Here is a 16094-nt window from a genome sequence, read left to right as displayed (position 1 = left end):
GCGGCGGGGAGGGAGCCGCGATTCCCCGCCCTTCCCGCAGGTGCCCGGCGCCCCTGGGCGCGGAGCGGGCGACGGCGAGGGAGCAGGGCGGCGGCGGGGGGGGAGGGGGTCCGTCCCCACTTGCGCTGGCCCCTTCCATCCCCCGGATCTCAGCATCTCAGCGTGTGGCTGCTCTCCCCGACCCTCTCTTTTCCCTTTAACCCCACGCAGCTCTGGGTCCAGTGGTGAAGGATCCGGCTAGATTTATTTACCTAGCTGGCTTTTCTTTGTTTTTATTTTTATTTTTTAGATTTTATTTATTTGAGAGACAGTGAGAGAGCAAGCTCCCGCACGAGTGGGAAGGGGCAGAAGGAGACAGAGAAGCAGGCTTCCCGCTGAGCGGGCAGCCCTATGCGGGGCTGGATCCCAGGACTCCAGGATTCTGACCGGCTGAAGGCAGAGGCTTAACCAACTGAGCCACCCAGGCGCCCCTCCTTATCTTTATTTTTTAGTTACTTCCGGTCTAGAGGTGTGTGAAGTTCGCCTGCAGGGGTTTGAAGCCCGGCTCCGCCACTGTCCAGCTCCGAAGGGATAGGTCCCTACCTCAACCTGTTCACGCTTCAATTTCCTCCCTGTAAAACCTACCTGCAAGGTGATCATAAGGGTGAAATGGGAATGCTAGTGCCCAGTGGATATGAACAATTGTTATTTTTCTTTTAAGATTTTATTTATTATTTATTCATGAGAGACAGAGAGAGAGAGAGAGAGAGAGAGGCAGAGACACAGGAGGAGGGAGAAGCAGGCTCCATGCAGGAAGCCTGATGTGGGACTGGATCCTGGGTCTCCAGGATCACACCCTGGGCTGAAGGCGGCGCTAAACCGCTGAGCCACCAGGGCTGCCCTAATTGTTATTTTTCACTGCAAGGGATACTGATTTGCCATTCATGCTGATTATGATATAAAGTTAATTTTTAAATGTATTTATTTTAACAAGAGCCCATCTAAGCCAAACTATGGAAGCAGCCTAAGTGTCTATCCATAGATGAACAAATAAAGAAGATGTATATATTTATATTATTCATAAAAAAGAATGAAATCTTGCCATTTGCAAAAACATGAATGGAGCTAGAGAGTATAATGCTAAGCAAAATAAGCCAGTCAGAGAAAGATGAATACCATATGATTTCACTCATATGTGGAATTTAAGAAACAAAGGATGGGGTGCCCACCTAGGTGGTTCAGTTGGTTAAGCTTTGACTTTGATTTCGGTTCAGGTCATGATCTTAGAATTGTGAGATGAGCCCCACAATGGGCTCCATGCTGGATGAAGATGGTGCTTTTTTAAAAAGATTATTTACTTATTTATTCATGAGAGACTCACAGAGAGAGAGGCAGAGATGCAGGCAGAGGGAGAAGCAGGCTTCATGCAGGGAGCCCGATGCGGGACTCGGTCCCAGGATTCCGGGATCACACCCTGGGCCAAAGGCAGATGCTCAACCGCTGAGGCCCACCCAGGTGTCCCGATGAAGATCCTGCTTAAGATTCTCTCCCTCTACTCTCCCTCCTCTAAAAGAGAGAGAGAGAGAGAGAGAGAGGAGGAGGAGGAGAGATAGCGAGAGATAACCCAAAATAGACTCTTAACTATAGAGAACAAAGTAGTGGTTACCAAAGAGGAGGTGGATGGGGGATGGGTAGAATAGGTGAAGGAGATTAAGAGTACATTTATCACAATGAACACTGAATAATGTACAAAATTATTTAATCACTATATTGGACACCTGAAACTAATATGACATTCTATCTTAACTACACTGGAATCAAAATAGAATTTTTAAAAAGATTTTATTTATTTATTTATTTATTTATTTATTTATTCATGAGAGACACAAAGACACAGAGAGAGGCAGAGACACAGGCAGAGGGAGAAGCAGGCCCCATTCAGGGAGCCCAACGCAGGACTAAATCCAGGGACTCCAGGGTAACGCCCTGGGCTGAAGGCAGGCACTAAGCTGCTGAGCCACACAGGCATCCCCCAAAATAGAATTAAATTTTTTTTAGAGAGACTGAGCAGAAGAAGGGGAGGGGGTCAGAGGGAGAGAGAGAGAATCTTAAGCAGGCTCCATGCTCAGTGAGGAGGCTAATGCAGGGCTCGATCTCATGACCCTGAGATCATGACCTGAGCTGAAATCAAGAGTTTGAAGCTTAACTAACTGAGCCACCCAGTTGCCCCTAAAATTTTTTTTTAGAAAGACTGTATCTTTGAAGAGACATAATCAAGGATACGATGCTTTCAGTTTTCTGATGAAATGACTTCATAAGAATTCAAAAATTTGGGTACCTGGGTGGCTCAGTGGTTGAGCATCTGCCTTTGGCTCGGGTCCTGATCCCCAGTCCTGGGATCGAGTCCCACATCCGGCTCCCCGCAGGGGGCCTGCTTCTCCCTCTGCCTATGTCTCTACCTCTCTGTGCTTCTCTCATGAATAAATAAATCTTAAAAGAATCCAAAAATTAAAAAAAAAACAAGTACCTCATTGGAATGCCATATGTGATATACATTCATTCCTAAAAAGCTAGATGATAAGCTGACCCAAATTTCAACTGCACTTGGGAAGTTTGTTTCCTAAAGATATTCTATATTAAATCTTTTTAAAAAGAAAAAAAAAAAGAGTCCATCTAAATGAAAACTAGGTGAATAATCGAAGGAAATGCCAGGCTAAAAAGATGTTGGTCTAAGAAAAGATTTTACCAGCCTTAGGAGTGAATTTTAAAGATTCAACATCCCTGCTCAGTCTAGGATTAAATCCAAGCCAGAGGATGGTGGGGGCGCGGGGAGGTGTTGTTGCGTGAGCTGCAGTTCCGGACTTCTCCAGAAGGGGCGCCATAGCCCAGCCAGCATATGCACAGTGGCCCAGGCGAGGCAGAAAGTCAGCACTTTCCTACACGGTGTCGGAAGGTAATCTCTCATCTCAAAATCAAGCCTATAGGCCCTGTGATCCGGTGATGCCACTTATATAGATTTATCCCAGGTATACTTGCACACGTGCAGGAGGATGTATGTACACGGATGTTATTGCAGTACTGTGAATAAAGGCAAAGGATTGGACCCCCCGCGCCTGGCTGGCTCAACCGTTGAGCATGACTTCTGCTCAGGTCATGATCCCAGGGTCTGGGGATTGGGTCCCGCATAGGGCTCCCTGCGAGGAGCCTGCTACTCCCTCTGTCTATGTCTCTGCCTCTCTCTCTGTCTCTCATGAATAAATAATTAAAAACTTAAAAAAAAAAAAAAAAAAGGATTGGACTCAACCCATGTGACCCTCCATAGGATCCTGGTGTAATACTTTGTGGCACATCCAGCTGTGAATATTATGCAGCCAGTGAAAGGGATTATAACATTTTCAGTGTGAATGTTTGTCTTGATTTGAAAAAAAAAAAAATTTAAGTGCTATGGATTGAATTGTGTCACCACCTTCCTGACAAGTGGTATCATATGTTCAATCCCTAACTCCCAATACGATGGTATTTGGAGATGGGGCTTTGGGAGGATGAGGCCATTAAAGGCGAGGCACCATGACTGGATTAGGGCCCTTATAAGAAGAGACACGAGAGAACTTTTTGGTTTCTCTACCCTGAAGACACAGCAAGAAGGTAGCCATCTGAAGTCTTCACCAGCACCAGATAATGCTGGCTCCCTCATCTTGGTTGGAATCCAGCCTCTTAAAAAAAAAAAAAAAAAAAAGGAATCCAGCCTCTAGTACTGTGAGAAATAAATTTCTGCTTATCCTGCACAGGTAGGGTCGCCTGGGTGGCTCAATGGTTGAACATCAGGTCATGATCCCAGGGTCTGGCAATTGGGTCCCGCATAGGGCTCCCTGCGAGGAGCCTGCTACTCCCTCTGCTTATGTCTTGCCTCTCTCTGTGTGTCTCTCATGACTAAATAAAAACCAAATCTTAAAACAGACAAACAAACATACTGCACAGGTAATGGTGTTTTTTAATGGCAGCCTGAGCCAACTTAAGACAATAAGTAAAAAATCTGTGGGTGTACAATTCCCAAGATACACTATTAAGTGAAAAGCAAGACGCAAAGCAGTGCTGAAGTTGTATAAAATGAGAGAAGTATTTATGTGCCAGTTCATTTATCCACAGAACAGCTCTGGAAGTTTCCAAGGAATCCCAACAGTGATCACATCCAAAAGGGGGAACTGGTGCTTTTCGAAATTTGTAAAATGTGAACAAGGGAATAAATCCCCTACCGTCATACTATCAAACAAGCAAACAAAGGAGTGAGCTTCAGGTTCCCTGGAAAATAAAAGAGCCTGGGGTTAGGGGCGCCAGGCCCAGGGGAAACTCTGTCCCGTCCTGGGAGTTCCCGGGTTTCAGTGTGTTTGTATTCCAGAAAATAGGTTGGTTTCCCGTGCCTGTGGCCTGCAGGGACTACCTGAGCTTGGCGGGCAGATGCTCAGGCCCCCAGACTGGGTCCGTGGTCCCCAAAACACACTGCTGTCCTAGCACTGCCTGCAGTTGCACGGGTCTCCCAGCAAGGGGCGCGCGGTAGTCTGAGCCCCAAGCCCTCTGCCTCCCCAAGCAGGGCGGTGCGGCCCTGGGGTCCGGAATGCGTCTAGGGACAGCGGGTCCCCACAGCCAGCGTCCCTGGAGCCTTTCATGGACACAGACGGGGTCCTGGTATCGCCCCCCGGAGAAGAATGCAGACCGCGGAGGGAGGGAGTGTCAGGCCGTGCCACACCCCTCCGGAGGAGCCACACGCTAGACCTGCGCCTTCTTAGGGCCTGGGAGCCTGACAGTCTGGGCTACTGTCCTGGCTCAGACACCGGCCAGGTACTCACTGCTTGCAGTTTCCTCATCTGTCAAATCGGGGTGAGGAAACCTACCTTGCAAAGTTGCAGTCAGGGTAAGAAAAAAGGTGTGTCCTAGGGCAGCCCCCGTGGTGCAGCGGTTTAGCGCCGCCTGCAGCCTGAGGTGTGATCCTGGAAACTCAGGATCGAGTCCCACATCGGGCTCCCGGCATGGAGCCTGCTTCTCCCTCTGCTGTGTCTCTGCCTCTCCCTCTGTGTGTCTCTATGAATAAATAAATAAAATCTTAAAAAAAAAAAAAAGGTGTGTCCTAGACCGAGCACCGTGGGATGACCAGCCAGACACGATTAGCTATAGTTATTCTTATTATTTTATTATTTTAATTTTTTTGAAAGATCTGACGTCACACTCAAATCTTTTTTTTTTTTTTTTTTTTTTTCAAATCTTGTTTCAGAGAGGAATCGGCTAAGTCTCTCCCACAGTCAAATTTCAGTTTAGGGGGCCCCATCTTTGGCCTTGTCTCCTCTCAGCTGGGGAGCTGTCCTTGATTCCTTTCTTTTTGTCCCATCTCCACTCAATTCCTCAGTAATTCTGTCTGCTGTCTCCAAAATCTATTCAGAATCCACATAGTCTGAGTCCCCATCATTGCTCCCCTGGGCCAGTGCAGGCACTTTCACCTTGTTCTAGCTTCTACCTTCATCCTTCCAGAGATCTGTGAACATTTCAAGCAAATCAAGTCCATCCTCTGCCTCCCACTTGACCAAGAGTAGAAGCAAAGTCCTCCATGAGCCCCACAAGGCTCTGTCCCTTCTGCATCATCTATTTCCTGCCTCTGTTTCCTCCCACCACTCTCCTCTATTACTGCTCCAGCCAGAAGGGCTGCTTTTCTCTGTTTTCAGAGAACACACAGGCATGTTCCAACCTCAGGACCTTTGCACTGCTGTTCCCTCACCCTGAAAAACTCTTCTTTCAAGTGTTCCCAGGGCAATGATGTCTCAGCTTACATCGTATATCACCTCTTTGGCAGAGAAGCCGCCCCTGACCACCATCGCATCACTGTATTGTAGCCAGAATTATCTCCGTGATTTCTTCACTCTGCTGTTGCCTGTGTCCCCCATCAAAATGTCGATTCCACAAGGGCTGCGTTGTCTCATTCACTGCTGTGAGGTTTCCCATCTTCTGCCGCCACCATCTTCAGCAGCTTTTCCTACAAATTCCTTTATTTAAAAAGAGAAAGTCTGCAAAAACAGCACTTAGGGAGGGCGATGGCAGGCCAAAGGGCGTCAGTCTGCAGCCGGTGCGTGTACCAGGGTCCAGGAGGCTGTGGGCGCACCAGGGCCGCCGGTGGAGCCGCTGGTGTCCAGCCCGTCCGGCTGGGGGGACAAGCGCCCCAAGTGGCGGCAGCTGCCGTCCAAGCCAGGGGGCAGCCAGCGGTTGAGGCCTTCCGAAGCCCCCGCGGGGCTCCCGGACCCCTGGGAGGCGTCCTGCTCTCTGGTGCAGGGGCGGCGGCCGCAACAGAGGAGGCGCACGAGAGCGTGGCGCAGGTCGCGGTTGGTGAACGTGTAAATGATGGGGTTCAGAAGCGAGTTGGCCATGGCCAGGCCCAGGAAGGGGTCGGCCTGCAAGAGCACGGGGCAGGCGCGCGCCGGGCACGCCACGTCGAACAAGAGCAGCAGGAAGAGGGGGCCCCAACACATGAGAAAGGCCAGCAGCACCAAGCTGAGCGTGCGCAACAGCGCCAGCGAGCGCGGCGGGCGGCGGGCCCGGGTGGAGGCGCCCCCGGAGGCCCCGGGGCGCTCCCGCAGGCGCCGCGCGTTGGCGCGCACCTGGCAGTAGATGCGCCCGTAGAGCGCACAGATGGTGGCCAGGATGCCGAGGAAGGCGAGCACGCAGAAGAGCACGTAGGCCTTGGCGTAGAGCGGCAGGACCGTGGAGCAGGAGTCCAGGCGGCCCAGACAATTCCAGCCGAGCGCCGGCAGGAGTCCGAGGAACAGCGACACGCCCCAGGCGGCCCCCGCCAGTGCCAGCGTGCGTCCCCGACGGGAGGCGGGCGCGGGTCCGCGGCGGGCCATGGTGAGGCGGCGCTCCAGCGCGATGGCCAGGAGGCTCAGCACGGACGCGGCGAGCGCCACGAAGACGCCACCTTCGCGGGCGAACCAGAGCGCGGGCGACAGGCGCAGCGTGAGAGGCCCCGACAGCAGGATGTTGGCCGCGTAGGCCGCGCCCGCCAGCAGGTCGGACAGCGTAAGGCTGCCCAGGAGCAGGAACATGGGCGCGTGGAAGCGCGGGTGGCGCGCAAGCACGAACAGCACCGCCAGGTTCTCGAGCACGATGAGGGCGCACACGGCCAGGGACACGACGGCGTCCGCACGCAGCCCCGCGCCGGGCTGGTAGCGCGCGCCGCGCAGCTTGCCGGTGTAGTTGTAGTGCAAGACGATGACCTCGCTCACCGGCGCCGGCCGCAGCAGCCCCGACTCCATGCGCCTCCTGCCCCAAGGCTGCGGGAGGGGTAGGGTGCGGTGTCAGGCCTGGGGGCGCGGGCTCGGTGGGGCGGGGCCTCGGGGAAAGGGGCCCTAACCCCCCCACTCCACACTCCCCCCGGGGCCCAAAGGGAGCTCGGAATGAAAACGAGGTGGCCGGGGAGACAGGCCGACACAAAGACACGCAAATAATATCACGAGGGGACGTGGTGACACAGAGTCCTATGGGAGAGGGACACTAATAATTCACACATAATCAGGGATATCCGGGGCTGGATTCAATCAGAAATAGACAGAGACACACTGACAAAGACATGAACACACAGTCACAAACTAGGGCAAAAATACACAGTCACACCCCATCAGGGAAACAAGAAAATAGTCACACATGAACAGAGCAACATTGAGACATACAGGGACCTAACTTAAGTCACAATCAGAAAGGGTCTTGCCCAGTCCTACAGGCCACAATTTCACAACCTCCACCCACACCCAGCCTGGAGCCCAGAACCCCACATTCTACATGCCTCGCTGCACACAGAGCTTTTTCCTGTCCAAACCCCTTCATCCACCACAAAAGAAGAAAAAACAAAAAAAAAAAAAACCTGTGAGATAGCTAAGTCTGTTCTCCCATTTTACAGAGGCAGAGCCTGAGGGCAGCAGACAGGACCCAAATTGCACCAAGGGACGTTTGCAGAGAGGCACACGTGTCATTAGGGTATAATAATACTTCCCGCCTGAGACTTCACCCTTTCATCCCCTCCACAGCTCTCCTCTTAATCCCAATTTACAGACACCAGTTGTGACTCGAAAGAAGTCCCTTACATAAAAAGTGGACACAAAGGTGTTCCTCTTCTTGCATAGGTGCGGCTACTCAGAAATGGTTATGCGAGTCAGAAAAGGTCCTGAGAGTCCCACTTAAGAGATGAGAAAACCGAGGCCGAGCAAGGGCCACGGGCTTATTTATTTGGACGCGGCAGGAGCAAATGCATCCCAGACGCCTCGGCTCCGCTCAGGGAACCTTGCACAAATACAGACCCAGGGAGTCACGGCCTCAGCCACGCAGGGGGAGGGAGGCATCAAATCCACGCAGACACTGGTGACACTCGCTCTGATGGGGACACCGAGCAGAGGCTCACAGCCTCTGCATCTCCCGCCTGGCCTGGGATTCCCTGGCAGCAGGACCGAAGTAGCGAAACGCAACGGTGGCGCAGCCAGGAGAGGGCGAGGCCAGGGAATTCCTGGAGCCCCTACCCCATCCTGGCCCCGCGTCCAGCCCGGGAGTCGCCGGCTTCCCCGCCCCCCGCACCCCCCACCGAGGCCAAGGGGGGGACCCAAACAAGGGGACCGGGGAGGCGATCAGGGCCACCCACTGCGGGCACGGCTGAGCCCCGCGCACCTGGAGACCCGGTGCGGTGCACTCACCCCTGCGCCCTGGTCGTGCGTCCCCGGCAGTCGCGCAGCGGGGAGCGGAGTAAGCCACCAGGGCTCGGGGGGCGGGGCTGGAGCTGGCAGGCGAGGGGGCGGGCCCGCAACGCGGACCTCTGGCGGTCGCCAGCCGTCGCCCCCTCCCTTTGGGGCCCGGGCACCCAGCCCATGGCTGCCAGCCTGTGCCACCCGCCGCGGCACCGGAGCGCGCCCCGGCGGCGACTGGCACCGGCGAGCCCTAGGCTCCCCCCTCCGGGCCTGAACCGCTCGCCCCGGGACGCTCCGTCGCGGTGGGAGGACTGGGAGGCGCGGGAAGAGGAGGTTGTCAGCCCGGGCGGCCGTAGCCTGAGCCTCTTCCCGTCCCGTCCCCCCTCCCCCAGCAGAGCGGTCCCGTCGGTCCCCGGACGCCGGTCCCTGCCCATTTCCCCGCCTGCCGTCCAGCTGAGCCTCTGGGCTGCACCCCAAGAACGCCCCGTCGGCGAGAGACCCCAGCAGCGCAGGTTAGAAGTCTTCAGGAAGGGCGGCGGCAGCCTGGGTGCCCACCCTCCAGCAGTTAGGTCCTGGTGGCTCCTCGGGGCGCAGGCCACTTTCCATCCTCCCGCCCCACATCCTACCCCCCTCCCGCCCCCCACACACACCTGGCTTGGAGGGAGCTGGGGAGGCGCAGGTGAAGGCAGGGTTCTGGTGGGAGCCTCCTTCTCCCCAGATGAGGAGGATCTGGTTCGAAAGCCTTCCTGGCCCCGCCCCGCACCCCCCCCCCCCCCCGCCCTTGCTCTCCTACTCTTATTGCTCCCAACGACGTGATTTGCTCATTTAACATGTTTCTGGGGGGTGTCCCCACCAGACGGTCAGCCCCTCGGGAGGCAGGGGTTCACGCCTGTTGGTGGCGCAGCGGGGACACAGCCCAGGCCCCGTAAGTTACCGCTGACTGAGTAAATAAATGAATGAGTGTGTGTCTCTTTCATCGGGTCTCTCAGGGTCTGGCTCTCTTTCTCCCCGTCTCTCTTGCATCTCTCTCAGTCGTTGGCTGTGTCTTTGTCTATGTGGCTCTCCCACGCCTCTCCCAGGCCTCTGCTCCTCCAATGGGCCAGTCTGAGCTGGCCCCACACCCCCACTCCCAGTTCCCAGGAGTTTCCTGGCCAGGCCCAGCTCTCCCACCCTCAGACCAGAGGCTACGGCCAGGAAGGGGGACTAGGCCTGGTGGCCACTACTTTCCCCAGGATTGGTGCTCTTTGACTAGCCCCAGTGGGGTGATGGTGTCCCAGGGGACTGAGGGGAGGCTTGGGAGAGTGCCCCCAGGCGAGGGATCACAAGGGGCACCCAGGCCTGGTCACATCCCCGTGTACCCCCTTGAGGAGTCCCCGAGGCTTCTCGCCCTGCTGTTCCTGGGGGAGACAGAACGGTTCCCGCCTGCTGGGACCAAGGACACATGCAAGGCAGTGCCGCCAGTGGGGGTGGCGTGGGGGCTGGGGAACGCTTGGGTGGTGGTGCTCCACAGCCTTGTCTTCCAAGCTGACAGAGAGGAGCCCTGGAGATTCCTCAGACGTGGTGGGGCCACCCAGGTGCTGGATAAATGACCCCCTTCTGGGAAGGGGAAGCCACGCCCCACGTGGGAAGGTGGCCTCTTCACACCTCCCAGGCTGCAGTCTCACCTCCCTGGGGCTCTATGCTGCAGAGGGAGGCTCTTCCTGCCACCCATCCAGGGCCCTCCAAACACCCCCACCCTTCCAGTGCCTCTTTTCTCTAGACTGAGACCCTGACTTCTCTGGCAGATGTCAGGAGCCTGGGCATCTCTGTGCTTCCACCCCTATCCACCATTCCACACCTGTGGCCACAGTCCTTAATACTCGGATGAGGTTCCCCTCCTGCTCTAAATTCTCCCATGGCTCCCTAGGTGACTCAGAAGAACCACCAAAGTCTTCACCCTGGTCCACATGGCCCTGGGTGTCTCCTTATCACTTACTTCACTATTTCCTTGCCTCCAGCTGTTTACTGCCCTCCAGCTCCACTGGCCTCCTCCCAATTCCTCACACAATTGAGGACCTTTGCCCTTGGGGATGGGTCTACCTGGAACACTCTTCCTCCAACCCTTCCCAGTTGGTCACCTCCTCAGAGAGGCCTTCCTTGATCTGTCTCCCTCCTCCCCAATCTCACAAGACATTTGACATCATCTGAAATTACCTTGATTATTTATTCACTTATGTGGCCTATTGTGTGTCTGTGCCCTAGACCCTCAGATCCAGGAAGGCAGAGACGTCTGTCCCTCTGCCCAGATGTCATATAAATAAATATAAAGGGTTCAGAGTCTGTTGCCAGGCTCACCTACTTTGTCTAGGACCATGGCAAATGATGCCCTCTCTGAGACTCAGTGGCCTCATCTGTAAAATGGACTTAATAACAGTGTCCACTCTGAGGGATATTGTTGAGGATGAAAGGTATGATTAGAACAGAGCCAGGACCAAAAACAAAGACAAAAACAAAGACGAGAGCCAGGACATACAGTGAGAGGAGAGGGGCCAATGAGTAAATCGAAAGAGAAATGAAAAAAATACCCAGAGACAAATGAAAACACTACAGGTCAAAATCTTTGGGATGCAGCAAAGCAGTTCTAAATGTTGGGTACTGTTGGTCACCACTGTATGCTTGAGGAGGATTTAGGATAGGACTCAGCGGGCAGCCCCGATGGCCCAGCGGTTTGGCGCCGCCTTCAGCCTGGGGTGTGATCCTGGAGCCCCGGGATGGAGTCCCACGTCGGGCTCCCTGCATGGAGCCTGCTTCTCCCTCTGCCTGTATCTCTGCCTCTCTCTCTCTCTCTGTCTGTCATGGTTAAATAAATCTTAAAAAAAAAAAAAAAGGGCAGGACTCAGCTCAGGCTCTACGGGCCTCAAGCACCACCCCCCAAACACCCCCTCGCAAAGTCAAGCCCGGTCTCTTCCCAGGGGAAGGGCATCCCTGGCCTGCGCTGTCCTGCCACAGCCCGCCCACCTGATGCATGCCTGGGCGGGCACACCCACCAAGCAGGTTCTGCTACCTGGGCCCTCACACAGGGGCCGCCCTGCCCACTCTGCACCCACTCTCAGAGCAGAGTCAGTGCCCATGAGAGGACAGCAGGCCTAACATGGTCTCCTCAGACCCCCACCCACCTGAAGATTTGGAGGACCACAGCGGGGGTTTCCATTCTTCCCTCTCAGCCCCTTTGGTCCGATCCGAGGCATGAATGTGGTGCAGAGAGGTGCAAACCAACTTTCCCACTGGCCAGAGACCAGAGCAGTCATGGTTTGAGGGACCTCAAACTGGAAGCCCGAGCACCTGTGGCCCACATCCACAGGCATGTTTGCTTAGCTCAGAGGCTTCCCATTCAAACTGTCTGAACTGGCCAGAAACGCTGCACTTTAGCTGGTAAATGTGTTGCTCACAGGCGTACAGGTTAACAGCTCTGGAACTATTTATATGCTAGTGTTGAACAAATAAGTACATATGGTAGATTCTTCTGACAGCCAGGTTTCATGCTGTTGCAGAAGGAAGTTACAAAAAAGTGATGTGGGGGCGCCTGGCTGGCTCAGTCCGTGGAGCAGTGGAGCATACCCCTCTTCATCCCAGGGTTATTGGTTTGACCTCCCCCTCTTTGGGCGTAGACATTACTCAAAAATAAAATAAAATCTTTTTTTAAAAAGATTTTATTTATTTATTCATGAGAGACACAGACAGAGAGAGAGGCAGAGACACAGGCAGACAGAGAAGCAGGCTCCTTGCGGGGAACCCTATGCGGGACTCGATCCTGGGATTCCAGGATCATGCCCTGGGCCGAAGGCAGCGCGTTTACGCTGAGCTACCCAGGGATCCCCTCAAAAATAAAAAAATAAAAAATAAAAAAAAAAAAGCAATGAGATGCTGGATTGTGGTTAGCAAGATGGCATGTTTAATAGATAGCTAAGAAAAAAAATATAAATGTGTGTATACATGGCCTAGTAAACACACATATATTTCCTAGTGCTGTCTGCTGAAGATTCAGAATATTGGCACACTAGAAAAATGAGTACACTCAGCCCCAAGGTCTTGGTTTCTAAATACCTTTTTCCAAAAAAGGAAAGAAGTAGCCGATCCTAGGGCTAAGGAGAGAAAATACAAAACCAGCCTGGAGCGCTGCCTTCAGCCCAGGGCGTGATCCTGGAGACCTAGGATCGAGTCCCACATCAGGCTCCCTGCGTGGAGCCTGCTTCTCTCTCTCTCTCTAATAAATAAAATCTTAAAACAACAACAACAACAACAACAACAACAACAACAAAAACAAAAAAAAACAGCCTGGAGACTTTTCCAGGGCCAGAAAGTCAGAAAGTCCTAAAACAAAACCAGCCCAAAGGACACAGGAGCCAACCGGAAAGAACACCCCCAGGCCAAAGCTGGAACAATCTGAGCCACCTTGGTGGCTCAGTTGGTTGAGCCTCTGCCTTCAGCTCAGGTCATGATCCCGGGGTCCTGGGACGAGTCCCACATTGGGGTCCCCGCAGGGAGCCTGCTTTTCCCTCTGCCTGTGTCTCTGCCTCTCTGTGTGTGTGTCTCTCATGAATAAATAAATAAAATCTTTAAAGAATATGTGTGAGAAACAAAACGAATAACCATAGTATTGGATTATAACCCAAACAGTGAGATAAATATCCACAAGCCCATACTGATTTGAAATACATGATTAGGGGGATCCCTGGGTGGCTCAGCAGTTTGGCGCCTGCCTTTGGCCCAGGGCGTGATCCTGGAGTCCCGGGATCGCATCAGGCTCCCGGCATGGAGCCTGCTTCTCCCTCTGCCGGTGTCTCTGCCTCTCTCTGTGTGTGTCTCTTATGAATCAATGAAAAAAAAAAATCTTTAAAAAAATCATCCTGATGGGCCTTAATCTTTGTCCACAAATTCTTTTTTTTTTTAATTTTTATTTTTGTCCACAGATTTTTGATACTCCTCCCCATACAGAGACCTTAAATGCAAGGACCTTAAATGCATATCACTAAGTGAAAGAAGCAGTCAGAAAAGGCAACCTGTGGGGCGCCTGGGAGGCTCAGTTGGTTGAGCTTCTGACTCTTGGTTTCAGCTCAGGTCATGATCTCAGGGTCCTGGGATCAAGCCCCATGTCAGGCTCTGTGCTCAGCACGGAGTCTGCTGGAGATTCTCTCTTCCTCTCCCTCTGCTCCTCCCCCTGCTCTCTCTCTCAAATAAATAAATAAATAAACAAAATCAGAAAGAAAGAAAGAAAGAAAGAAAGAAAGAAAGAAAGAAAGAAAGAAAGAAAAGGCTACATGCCGTTTTAATTGCAATTCTATGACATTCTGGAAGGTCCAAAAGTGTGAAGAAGACAGTAGAAAGATCAGTGGTTGGCAGGGGTCAAGGAGTTGAGAAGGATGAAGATGAGCTCAGAGGATTTTAATGATAGTGATGGCAGATTTATGTCAATGCACCTTTGTCCAAACCTATAGAATGTAGCACACCAAGAGGGAAGCCTAATGGACACTGTGGACTCTGGGTGGTAATGATGAGTCATGGCAGGTTCCCTGGTTGTACCCGATGTACCACAGTGATGTGGCATGTCCACGGGGGGGAAATTGTGGGGCAGCAGGGTATATATGGGGACTCTGTCCTTTCCACTTATTCTCCGTGCAATAAAACTGCACTGAAATATAAGTCTATTAATTAAAAACAGAACAAAACAAAACAGGGACGCCTGGGTGGCTCAGCAGTTGAGCATCGGCCTTTGGCTCAGGGCGTGATCCTGGGGTCCTGGGATTGAGTCCTGCATCCGGCTCCCTGCAGGAATCCTGCTTCTCCCTCTGTCTGTGTCTCTGCTTCTCTCTCTGTGTGTCTCTCATAAATAAATAAATGAAATATTAAAAAAATAAAAATTAAATTCAAAACAAAGCAAAACATCTGAGGCACCTGCGTGGCTCAGTGGTTGAGTGCCTGCCTTTGGCTCAGGTCATGATCCCAGGGTCCTGGAATTGAGTCCTGCATTAGTCTCCTTGTGGGCAGCCTGCTTCTCCCTCTGCCTATGTCTCTGCCTCTCTCTGTGAGTCTCTCATGAATAAACAAATAAAATGAATAAATAAATAAAATGTAGGAAAAAAAAGGAATTCCACATAGTGATGTGTGCTATTAACTAATAAAATATCATGGTATGATAGGAGAGTGACTGGGAACCACTTTGGATCCAGACAGCAGGGGATCCCTCCTTGAGGAGGTGAAGGAAGCTGAGGTCAATGGAAAGGGGATTCCTGGCAGAGAAGTCTTCATGAGTAAAGGCCTAGCATACTCCTTTTATTTTTTAAAATCGAGGCCATATTCACGTAACATAAAATTAACCATTTTAAAGGTACAACTCATTGACTTTGAGTACATTCACCATGGTATGCAACTGCTACCTTGGTCTAGTTTGAGACATTTCAGGGGCACCTGGGTGGCTCAGTGGTTGAGCATCTGCCTTTGGCTCAGGCCGTGATCCTGGGGTCTTGGGATCGAATCCCACAACAGGCTCCCTGAAGGGAGCCTGCTTCTCCAACTCTGCCTATGTCTTTGCCTCTCTCTCTGTCTCTCATGAAGAAATAAATAAAATCTTAAAATAAAAAAGGCATTTCAAAAAAAAAAAAAAAAAGAGAAGAAGACATTTCGTCACCCCAGAAGGAAACCACACCCATGAAGCACCCACTTCCCTTACCCAGACACTTCACATGAATGGAATCGTGCAATCCGTGGCCTTTTGTATCTGACTTCTTTCACTTGGCATAACATTTTCTGGGTCCTTCCAGTGGTTGCAGGCATCGGAAGTCCATTCCATTTTGCAGCTGAATAGCATTTTATTGTATTTGTGTACTTCTTCTTACAGGTTCTAAGAAGAGACTTTTGGGCTGGTGGAGCAAGGGAGGAGAAGGCAGCTTGGCAGTGGCATCAACTGGTCCCAACACGATGGGCAGGACTTGGGTGGAGCCGCATCCTTCTCTCCTCACCTGCTCACCCCAGGCCTGGCAAACAGCCCAGTGGAAAAGCTGACCTCACCCCCCCCCCCCCCCCCAGTTACAGCTTGGGTTAAAATCAGGCCAAGGATTTCGAAACCTGTCCCCATGGGTGAGGGCCAAATCCTCAGGGAGATGGAGGAGGCTGGCCCTGATCTTTCCCCCAGGCCGCCCCTCTAGTACCCACTTCCCTGCACCTCTCACTTCCCAAGCCCTAGGATTGGAAACTGGGAGTCAGCACCCCCTCCCTCTCTCGCCTGCTCACACTTAGATATTCATTTGGTGGATTAGATAGAAGAGAAGGGAAGAAGAAAAAAGAGCTGGGCAGAGGCAGTAGAGCAGCAGATGCAAAGGCCTGAAGGCTGCAAAGCATGAGCGTGTGAAAGAAACTGAAATCGGGTCAGTT

At 52.5% G+C, this 16094-nt stretch overlaps 1 protein-coding gene across 4 annotated transcripts; it reads right to left on the bottom strand.

Moving 5' to 3' along the window:
• Positions 1–3947: 3947 nt before the first annotated feature.
• On the bottom strand, positions 3948–9440 carry S1PR5 (sphingosine-1-phosphate receptor 5). 4 transcript variants are annotated; one of them, XR_004807170.2, is made up of 3 exons: positions 8697–8800; positions 4869–7289; positions 3948–4278 (listed from the first exon to the last, which is right to left on the bottom strand). XR_004807170.2 is itself a non-coding variant. In XM_025457507.3 (2 exons), exon 2 carries the CDS (start codon positions 7269–7271, stop codon positions 6075–6077), a length of 1197 nt encoding a protein of 398 aa, XP_025313292.1. In that variant the 5' UTR covers positions 7272–7289; positions 9338–9440; the 3' UTR covers positions 3948–6074. The 4 variants fall into 4 exon arrangements, 3 of the variants coding, with proteins under 3 accessions (XP_025313292.1, XP_025313293.1, XP_025313294.1); XM_025457507.3 differs by lacking the exon at positions 8697–8800 and adding an exon at positions 9338–9440 and having other exon boundaries at positions 3948–7289; XM_025457508.3 differs by having other exon boundaries at positions 3948–7289.
• Positions 9441–16094: the final 6654 nt, after the last annotated feature.

The sequence above is a fragment of the Canis lupus genome, chromosome 20, assembly GCF_003254725.2.
Source record: "Canis lupus dingo isolate Sandy chromosome 20, ASM325472v2, whole genome shotgun sequence".
NCBI classification, from domain to species: Eukaryota; Metazoa; Chordata; class Mammalia; order Carnivora; family Canidae; genus Canis; species Canis lupus.
This window is presented reverse-complemented; position numbering and strand designations above follow the sequence as displayed.